Below are 11,681 nucleotides of genomic sequence, written 5' to 3' on the forward strand. Positions count from 1 at the left end.
AATTTAAAAACTGTATTTCTCCTAGAGTTGTGTATCTTGATGAACCTCTAGAAACTTTAGTAGAACATATCATTCCTCCACCAGAGTTATACATTCTTATTTGTATTACTTCTATAATTGTAAAAATATTAATTACACTGTGACCTGATTTTGATTCGTGGCTTTAGTCGAATTATATAATTTTTAGAGGTACCACAGAACTGGTTTGGATGGCAGCAATTCACAGAGACTTTTAGGTAAATAAGATAATTTAGAAGTTACTTTCTAAGTGCAGCCTATATATTACCAAATATGGTATTTCTCCAATCTGTAGTTAGCTGTCTTGGAAAGTTTTCAATTATTAAAACAAAAGGTTTTATTTATAAAAGCATGTTCATTGGAGAATCTATTGCTGAATCAGTTTTAGATTTTAAAAAAGCTTTCAAAAATCTGCAGCTTCATCTTCTAGAAAAGTTTAACCACCACCATATTAGCTGGAAAGTTTATATTTTAGAATGTCATCTTGTTCCTTTTCTTCAGCATAGTCAGTTTAGGTTTAGTGTATATGTCAAGCAAGCAGGAGAAAGTGCTCACTACTATTACTATCAAGTATGGAAGCAATACAAGCGTTGTTTGGAACACAGTGATTATGCAAAGCAGCTTAAGAAAAGTGTGATTGAGTTTGGTATAAACAGTTTCAAATAGTCCTTTTCTCTCCTTTTTTAATTATTAACTTTAAAATGATTGAATTATTTTATAAGAAATTTCAATATTTCATAATTAACTGTTACATTTATTGCATTGACGTTATATTTTTAACTCTGGAATTTATCTCAGTTTAATCATATAAGATCTCATTTCAAAGTTGTATTCTTTTAGCAAAAATTGTTTTAGAGGTGTAATACCCTATTAGTTTTGAAAAAAATCCCCGCCCTCCACATATTACCTCCTCCCCCTCCATATGTTATTTTAGATTATTTTACAAAAAAAATATATTTAAAAATGGTTTATATTTTAAAAATTTTTTTAAAACACTTACCTAAACCTAATGTTAATAATTAAACAAAAAAAATTAGAGTAAACCAAAGTTTGAACTGGCCGTCTCAGGAGTGTCCAGTACTTAGTTAATAAAGCAATTTGATGTGTTAACATCAAATATTTTGAAGAGATCATTTTAGAATTAGCAAATATCAATTAAAATAATGATTTTAAAAGATGATAATTTTCGTTTTTATTGATGTAATATTATGTCAGGATTTTTTTTTTGTTGTTTTTTTTACTGTTAGATTTTAATTAATTACGCAACTTGCTGTTAACATTTTAGCATTAAAAGTGTCAATTTTTTTCAATTTATAAAGTTTAAAATTATACAATGTCGAATGTATCCAAGCTCCAGCTAGTCTGAAAAGTTGTAAAATTCAATTTCAACATTTTGCTACAAAAAAGTATGGATCATGCCCCATTATCCATATGAAGAAATCCATATAGTTCAGATCAAAATTCTAATGTTTTCTGAAAAATCAATAATTATAGAATGGTGTGTAAAATATATATATATATATATATATATATATATATATATATATATATATATATATATATATATATATATATATATATATTATTAAGGCCAATATATATATATTATTAAGGCCACATAGTTTTATTCAGGATTTCAGGATCTTTATGGAGCTAGAGGCTAAAATGTTCAAGAAATTCTTTTTTTTACTAAGCAACTATCAACTATATAAAAATCAGCAAAATCTGAAATATAGGGTTATATAGGCATTTTTAAATATTTCTGGGTCATTTGACATGAATTTACCTTTTTTTGCTTTTTTGTTATCAAAAATTTCAAATTTAATTTTTCTCTTATTTTTGTGCTAAAGCATTAACCCCTTAAGGATCAGGCCCAAGATATCTCGAGTCATGCTATATGGTCCAAAAAGACCAAACCCGAGATAACTCGGGCGGTCACATATTTTACGTTTCATTATGTATTAGCCTAAAATAATTCGTGAAAATAGTCTTATAACAATATTATTATATTAAATCAACTAATAATCAATCAAATTATTAGAATTAATATTTAGATTTAAACCAGACTTTTTTTTTATTCCTAATATGTCAATATCTAAGTTCTAAGCATTAAAAAAAAAATGATTTTTTTGGTGCATTTATTTGAAAAAATATTGGTCCTTAAGGGGTTAATAAAGAGCGCGTACAGAGAAATAAAACTTGTTTGTTGCGTAACTTTGTCTAAAGTCTAGCTTTGAAATTCAGTAATCAGTAAAAATGAAAGGACTGTAATTTAGTAAGGAAAAAAGTTAATGTTTTAAAGAGGTAATTTAATTATGGTTTAAAATTGTTTCATATTCTAACAAGCAAAACTTTAGCAAATTTAAACTTAATGTTTATTTTTAAATAAGTCTTTCAGGTATTAAAAATGGATCGAATGAGCAGGATTTAGAATACAAAAATGTGTATTAAAGTCAGACTTTGTATTAAACTTCATATCATAACATCAAAACAAAAAACCATTAAAACAAACAGGAGCAATTAAAGTTTATTGAAAATAAACGTTATTCAGTAATTAAAAGTAAAAAGTGTGAATTGTACATCATTTTCTTGTTATGAGAATGCTTTTTCCACCATAATTGTAATGTTGTCGTTAAGTTTTAAAAAAAAAACTTTGCTTAAAACTGCTATTTACATTTTGTTGTTGTTGTACTCATGGCTAGGAAGTTTAAATTTCAAAAGATATGAAAGTTACACCCTGTTCACACTGAAAAGAAAACAGTTTTAACAGTAGTATTTTATACACATTTTATTTTTTCATTCACATCGAATTTAGAACTAGTTTTAACTCCGCAGAAACAGCGCTAAAGCTATTTAAATAAAACAACCTCGCAACGCTTAATTAAGACGCAGTTTGTTTAAGTGCGGTTTTAGTTTAAATGAGTTAGTAGTTGTCACAAAGCGTATTTTATTAAAGATAGTTTTTTTTTTAATCATAAATCTTAATAATGAATATTTATCTATATATGTGTGGCTGTATGTATGTATACAGATTGTATTTTTTTATTTTTTTTATTTTATTAAATATAGGATTTGCTAAAAGAAAATATTTTGAAGAGATCAGTCATAAAGAAACTTCTTTGAAAAAAACAACTCCAAATGATTCAAATAAAACCATTTTGTTTCAACATTACACTGTAAAGGATATTACTTTTTATTCTCCTTCCAGTTCAAATCTTGATTTGTTAATTACTCATGTAGAAAGTCCTTATTTGTTTTATGGTAGAATTGCAGATCTATCTCTTAATGAAACTATTGCAAATATATCGGTAGAATTATATGAACTTTACTCTAATTCAATTAAAAATAGCAATTACAAACCTGCAGATGGAGATGTTTGTGCTGGATTTTATGCAGAGTATGGTGAATGGTACAGAATTTTAGTTTTAGCTGTTTATTCAGAAACGGTTGTTGCATTTTTAATTGATTATGGTGATGTTGTGGTAATTCCTTTTGATGAATTGAGACTTTTACCTCCAAGATATATATCATTGCCATCCCAAGCAATTGCATTGCGGTTAAATAATATTAAACCTATAATATTTCAATGTGAAGGAAATTATCCTGAGGCTGATACATGGAGTACAGAAGTTGTTGAAGTTTTCAAAGATCTGGTTTTGTTTAAAAAAGTCTCTGCTGAAATAGTTTCTGAAGTAGATGTTTCTAAAGAGAAAGCTACCAAAATAAGTCTTACATATGTTAAAACTTTTGCTAATGTTCATATAAAAATAAATGACTCCGATGTTGCATCTGTTTTACTTTCTAGAAATTTAGCATGTCCTAATGAAAAAAAAACTGTTAAAACTACACAAAATACTACCCAAGATAACAGCAAAAGTCAAGAATCAAAATACATTTTTAAAAGGGTAATGTATAATGACCTCCCTAAGATAGATTTTCCAGTTGAAACTTTTTCATTGCTAATTGTAAATACTGATAGCCCATCAAAGTTTCATGGACAAATTCCTGATATAGATCTTATTAAAGATCTTGATTTGATGTCTCAAGATATGACATCATATTATAGTGACGATATTTTGGAGTACATACCTATTGTTGGTGAAGTCTGTGCGGTTTTTTTTATAACATATGAGCAGTATTTTCGTGCACGTATTGACCATATAGGAAATTCTGAAATTAAAGTAACATCAATTGATTATGGTAACACTCAAACTGTTGCCCTAGGAGATGTAAAGCCTCTCCCACTAAAGTACTCTATGATTTCATGTCAAGCTTATTCTCTTTCACTTTATGGCATTGCCGAGTTACACGGCAACAGTTGGTCTGAAGAATGTTGCAGGTTTTTCATGGAGTGTTGTATAAACAGTAAAGTTTACATTACCATTAGGGAAAAAATAAATGATGTATGTTATGTAGATATGTCTTCAAATAATATATCATCCTTTTCAAAGTTATTGATAGACAAAGGCTATGCTATACGTAATGATCAAATTAACGAAAGTGAAAATAAACCGTTGGATGCATTAGATAAGACAAATAAAGAAGAAGTAATTGAAAACAATATAAGTGAGACTGAAATAGTTGAAAAGCCTTTAAAAACATATGATTCACCGAAGGATTTACATGAAACTTTGGTACTACAAACTGAAGAATCACTTAATAAAAGATTATTTGACCCATATACTAAGTTACCCTTGTTTAGCTTACATGAAAAGTTTGATATTATAGTTTGTCATATTGAAAGTTTAGAATGTTTTTATTCACAAGTTTGTGATAATGAACTTCTAACAAAGAACTATGAGATGCAATTAGAAATGTATGAATACTGCCAATTAAGTGAAATCAATTCCTATTTACCAAAAAATGGGGAGCTATGCTTTGGATATTTAGAGGAAGCTTGGTATCGTGTCCATGTTAAATTTGTTAGTAATTCTTCAGCAAATGTATTTTTCATTGACTATGGGAACTGCTGTGATCTGTCGTTTTCAATGTTGCGACCTTTTAGTGACACTTTTTTAAAGTTTCCTTCCTTGGCTATACCAATGAAACTTTACAATCCAAAAAAGGTTAAATCTTATGCTGGTGTTATAAAAGAGTTTAAAAAAAGGACGGAAAATAGAAGGTGTTCTGCTGCTGTCAAAAATGTTTTAAGTGATGGGTTTATAGAAGTAGATATAGTAGATGATTCTTTTGTTGATGTTATGTCTGTATTAGTTTTAACAGAAGCATCCGAAGCATCTTTGTCGGAAATATCTGATGCATCATTATCAGAAGCATCTGAAGCCCTAAATGATAATCAAACTGATGCTTTCAATATTTTATCCAAACCTGATGAACGTTCGCTTAAAAAGTTACACGGTGCGAATGCAACTCTAGAATCAACAGTAAACAATTTAATGCACAATGGCGGGGAATCTAAAGTCTTACCAGCAAACACCTTTACAGTTTCAAATCTGCCACCGCGTGAGCATCCATTAGAGTCTGTGTCGTTTAAAATGCGCTTATCATTTTTACCGATCTCAAATAAAGCTGTTATTATCTCAATAACTCATATAGAATCGCCTTACCTAATTTATGGATTAAGATTAGATTCTCTCGATATAGTTAAGAATCTTTCAGAAAAAATTTCTCATTTAGTAGAGGAGAGTAATGAAACTTTACATTTAAAAGCCGGTGCATTATGTTGTGTTCAGAAAGATGGAAAATGGTTTCGATGTGTTGTATGTAGCGTAGATAGTAACAATGTTGTAGTATTTTGCATAGATTATGGATTCACGTTAATTGTTAACCATGACTGCATTCGCCCATTTTTCAAGGAGCTCGAAGATTACGCAGCGCAAGTTTTACCAATTAAGTTGATGTTTGTTAAGCCAGTTAATGAAGAGCAAGATTGGTCAGATAGCGCTATATTTAAATTTAAAAGTATTGTAAATAGTCAAAATGTTAAAGTTATATCGAAGCAAAATCAGGGTGTCGTTTCAATCGTGAAAATGAAACTGATGAACGATAACGAGTCTGTTGAAGCACTCATGGATAAAATGGGTATAGCTGTATTAAACCCGTTTATTACGGAAACTGAAAACTCAAGTGGTGAAAGTATTAAAAAAGAAGTTATTCCTTTTTCTGACATTTACAAAAAAGTTATGTATGAGACAATTCCACAAGAGGAGTTTAAAGCTATAGTTATTTGTGCGGTCAGTCCTCGAATCTTTTATGTACAAATCTTTGATAATGAAAAAATTGCTGAAGTCGACGACATAAGCGTTAAACTTCATGAGTTATATGGTAATGATGAAAGAGAATTTGAATTTTATCCTGGCCAGCTATGTTCAGTCAAGTATCGTGATCAATTATGGTATCGTGGTTACATCATTAGTATTTCTGATGATTTTGTTATTTATCTTATCGATTATGGTATAAAAGAAAATATTAAAAAAAATAACATAAAACCGTTACCTGAAGAGTTGCAAAAATATCCTGCTCAGGCTTTGGTTATGCAAATTAATAATTTAATTCCATCAAGATCGGCTGATTTTTTTAGCCGTGGTGCAATACTTGCATTTAGATCTTTGACCGTAGGCCGTTTAGTAAGAGTTCGATATATCTCTTCAATTGGATACCGTCATCGTGTTGATATTATTGACGATGTTTCCAACACTAATATTGGATTAAAGCTGGTAGAAAAGGGTTTAGCTGATTATAAAAGTATTGCACAGACACCTTCAATGAGGTCGCCTGAGAAAGGACTGACTTATGGAACATTAAGAGATATGCGACATAATGTGGTTGAACAATATAACTCAATCGGACAATCAAAGCAGTCTTATCAACAAAAAAAGTTTTTATTTATTTAACTTATATAATATATAATTCTACGTAAATTATAAATATAAGAATTTATATATGGGTTATAATTTAAAAAATTTAACTTTAGATTGCTCTCATAATGATGAATATTGCGCGGATAATACATTTTATCGTGAACATCGTACACGCTCTAGCACACCGCTTGTTCGGCTAATTCCTTCAACAGAGGACGGGAAACTTCAATCTCCTCGTAACAGTTGCGAAGAAAAGTGTAGTCTTTCTAACGGTAAAGGCAGTGGAAATATTTATAACTGTGCTAATGGTGTTGCGTAATAGTTTCGAGACCCTTAACTTGTTTTAGTCTGCAGACTTTTTTTAATGCAGCTATTCTGTAACCATAGTAACAAGTCAATACTGTGTTCGTACGAAAAGCCAAAATCTTTGAGTTTCAAGGTTTTAGAAAACAATTTAGCATAGGAGCTCTAATTTATACTTTTCATATTTTTCATTTTGTAACTTTTCAGTTACAAAATGAAAAATATGAAAAGTTTTTCATATTTTTTTAAAGTCAATTTCATTTCAGTACTTTTCACATTGTTCATTTTTTTTAGTACTTTTCACTTGTTCATTTTTTACTCGTATTTTTTGGAATTTATCGCAGCATTATCGCAAAAAGAAATTCCTGTGTAAAGTTTTTTAAATGAGTTAAGATGTTTGCGTCAAGTTAAAATTAAATAATGGTTTTGAGTTTCATTATTTGCAATGTTGAGAAACGCCGTTTATATGATCTTTTTTTATTACAAATTTTTTTTACTTACTTTTATTTACAAATTTTTTATTACATTCATTCTGGGTAATTTTGAATGCTTCGCGTAAGGTTTATCTCTACAAAAAAATTTTACAATCTAGACATCAAATATTTTTACATAAAGGGCGTTCTGATTATCTCTTTTTTCTAGTTTGTTATCATTTTTTTAAATTTGCTAGTTATTTTGTAAAAAAAAACAAAGTTCAAGTAAGGATTCAAAGTTACGCTTACATTTAGGGTAACTTTGAATATTATTAAACTGAATTTCAATTTTAATCTTTTAAGAGCCATTTTCTGATAAAATCAGGCAAAAGTACTGTCGGCTCAAAAGTAATATCTTTTAATCGCGCTCAATTTTATATACAGTAATGGTAATAGGGTAAAAAAGAAGCCTGTAAATTTTTTTTTACCCTATTACCATAAAAAAATATTTCTAGTTCCTGAGTTATGGTCAGTCAAACTTTAGCCCTTTTAATACTTGGAATGTCACTTTTGGGGTTTTATGATTTTTAAACTAAGATTAAAAGCAATGAGACCACTGCACCCTAAGTTTCTTTTCATATTATGGAAGTATAGGTAGAACTTAGAAAAAAAATCAAAAAACCTGAGGACAACCCTTCCTTTGTCTAAAAATCATAAGCTGAAATCACACATTTTTGAATTTGGGGCCTACTTTAATACATTTATCTCGGAGCGTTAAATGTGCCCGCGACTTATCTCATTCTTTTTAGAAAGAGTATCTCATTTTTATTTGAATGGTCTAGAGAAACTAAGAGGATATTGTTTACAAAAAAACTTATGAGTCATCAAAGTGTCAAAAAATGTTTTAATTAGCGTTCAAATATCAGCCATTATGGGAAAGGTCCCAAGATTGAAGATACAGATTTTCTATTACTCCATATTACAATTTTTTTAATGCGAAAAAAAAACTTAGGGGGTAATATTTCATTGTTAAAATGACTCCATCACAAAAAGTTAAATTTTTTATATATTTAAAAAAAACAACCGAATATAGCAGCGGAATTAATCAATATATTATATGATGTCCTTATCTTATTATGTCATTGTTTGCGTCATAAATCAGTTTTACATATCCTATATCTTTGATTTTAATGCCTTGTTGCTTGAAATGCTTTTTGGGCTTTTTCAAATTGGTCATCCCTAAGCTTATAGTCTCCAGACTGTTTTAATGGTAAAGGTGGTAGAATTCCACAAATGATTTCACTTTTTCTTTGTACTTTATAGCATGAGGAAAAGCTGGCCACTTAAAAAGGTTCTTGACTGCAGAAGCATACTTCATACAGCTCACATTGTAACCATCACTGAGAACCTAATAAGAGTAATGATTTTTCTAGTTTGAAAAATCTGATTCTCATTTGACAAAAGTAAAACTTCGTTTAAATTTAGTGACACATTCAATATGATCAAATAATGTTTAAAAAAAATGTTTTTATTTGAATGAAAAACATTTTTTTAAACATTGAATGAAAATGAAGTACCTCATTTACAATCCCAGGATACCAATTGCCCATATAAATAACAACAATCCAATCGTTTTCATGCCATGTACTAGATAAATCAATGGCAATGCTTATAAATTCCTTTTCAAGTTCTTCATTTTCAAATTCTTCTAGATCTACAGAAAGAAAAATATAAATATTTATACAAACACTTGTACAAATATTTATAATTACAAAATAATATTAAAATATATATTCATGAGAGTAGATATAAAAATTATTACCTAGATCTGCTGTCTCTTCTTCTTCTTTGTTATCCGCATTAGTACTACCAACATCAATTGGTTCATTTAATCTTTTGTCTTTTTTTAGCCTGCTCCAACGTGAAAATAGTGATCTTATTTGCTGAGTTGTTACGTATTCTGAGACTTGAAGCTCCTTTCTTATCAAAAGGTGCACCTGCTCTGGACTAAATTTTTTCCAGATACTTCACCTTCAATAAAGAGTTTATAAAATACATCTTTTTGTCTCATACTATACCGGAAGGTACTGCGTGTACGTAAAGCCCAACCTTTAACATATTTGCTAATATCAGAACATTCTTCTTCAAATACCTCCTGTTGTGAGTTTGGTTTATAACTTTGTAAGTTTGACTGAACTTGCATCTTCATTATGAAACTCTGTTTCGCGTTATCCATTCCTGATTTTAAAGTGCTAATAATGTGTCTTCCCAACATCATGTGTTCTTCTAGTTCTTCTGATGTATCGAATGATCCATTACAAATTGGCTCAGAGCAAAAGTGAATAAGTAATCTATCTTCGCGAAACTTTTCCTTCATATTGCTTTTAAAAACTCTTGTTTTCTTTTCAGTATCACTATATGGGTGTGTTAAAAATATCTGCAGATCAAAATTGACATTGGAATATTCTTGTTTAACTCCATCGCCAACTGCATAGTATCGCCACATTGTCATATAATTATGAAAGAACTCAAACGAATGATACTGACTTATTTTAGCTATTTTTGTTCCGCTCAACTTGCTTTTTCCCTTTATAGTGGCAACACCAAAAACAGAATTTTTCAGCCCATGTCCGTAATGTAAAGCAGTATAAATATCCTCTGCACACATCAAATCGTTACCAGCGTCAACAAAGCTACGAATCAATGACTTTGCTCCGGCAGCTTCTCTGTCGCACTGATCCTTGCCACGACAAGGTTCGTTGTAATCGAAGCGCTAAAGCTGTATTTGGTTATTTTTGCACAACATAAAAAGAGCTTCCATTATAAAGTTGCCATGGTACGATGAAGCACTGTCAGATTTTGCAAAGAGTTTATTAACATTGTTAATAAACTCTTTGCATTGTTAATAGTTTATTTCTTGATAATATATTTACTAATAATATTCATAATTGCCTCCAAGAATCTGGTATAATCAAAACTAACATAACAGATCATTTCCCAATATTCTTAATTACATATAATATAACTGATAATCATTTTGCTTCAAAATCTACAATCCAAATGCGACAGATCATTGAAAACTCCTTGTTGCACTTTCGAAATCTCTTATCAGAAAAAATTGATTGGGACCTTATATTACAATCACAAGAGGCAAATAAGGCGTATGATCTTTTTTTGGCGCAGTTTTGTAAATATTAAGATTTGACATTTCCACTAAAAAAAATAGTTATAAATTCAAAATCACTTTTAAGCCCTTGGATGACCAAAGGTTTACTTAAATCATCTAAGAGAAAACAAAAACTTTATGAAAAATATCTAAAACATAAATCATTCACAAATGAAATAAATTTTTTTTTTTTTTTTTAAGTTTTTGTTTACATTTGACGTAATATATATAAATTACATATTTTTTTCAAATACAAACAAGGCTTCTAAAAGAAGATCAAATGATCTTATCGTCAGGAGCCTTTTACAAAACAGAGTACATAAAGTATTATAAAAACGCCTTTTTACAATAAGAGAACGTAAAAAAATTAACATAAAAATATTAAAATAGTACTTAGATAAATAGAAACAAATTGTCAACAAGTATAAAACAAAGATTGAACATACATTTCAAAATTATTATATATCATAAGACAAATTAAAAATATTCTAAGATATTTTCAATAGAGAGAATGAGATCTTTTAATTTAATTTTAAATTACAAAAATTATAAAAGTTTATTTGAAAAAACAAAGAAACACTCTAAAAGAATTTATTATGCTAAGATGCTAAAAAAAACACAAGGAAACACTCAAAAAACTTGGAATGCGATTAATCAGGTAATTGGTAAAAAAAGATGTTCTAACAATAATTTGCCACAAAAACTCATAATTGATGGGGAAATGATCAGTAATAAAGAAACCATCGTTGAAAAGCTCAACGACTATTTCCTTGAAGTTGGCCCAAATTTAGCAAGTAAAATCCCAAAAAACACCACAAATTTCAAATCCTATATAAAACCAACCAATATATCTATGAAAGAAGTTAGTTTAAATATAACTGAGGTGCGTAATGCGTACAATAGTCTGAAAAATAATAAATCCGCTGGCATCGATCAAATTAGCGTGAACGTAGTTAAAGC

The 11,681-nt window shown here is 29.2% G+C and overlaps 1 protein-coding gene across 3 annotated transcripts in view; it reads left to right on the top strand.

The window, feature by feature from the left end:
* The window catches only part of LOC105844625 (tudor domain-containing 6), an 82,466-nt gene extending 74,906 nt beyond the window's left edge, over window positions 1–7,560 (top strand). For all 3 annotated transcript variants that reach the window (XM_065792239.1, XM_065792240.1, XM_065792241.1), the window contains 2 exons: window positions 3,088–6,856; window positions 6,953–7,560. In XM_065792239.1, coding sequence (XP_065648311.1) covers window positions 3,088–6,856; window positions 6,953–6,965 — 3,782 coding nt within the window. In that variant the 3' untranslated portion in view covers window positions 6,966–7,560. The remainder of the gene's footprint in view (window positions 1–3,087; window positions 6,857–6,952) is intronic.
* Window positions 7,561–11,681: the final 4,121 nt, after the last annotated feature.

Source organism: Hydra vulgaris, chromosome 03, assembly GCF_038396675.1.
Source record: "Hydra vulgaris chromosome 03, alternate assembly HydraT2T_AEP".
Lineage (NCBI taxonomy): Eukaryota > Metazoa > Cnidaria > Hydrozoa > Anthoathecata > Hydridae > Hydra > Hydra vulgaris.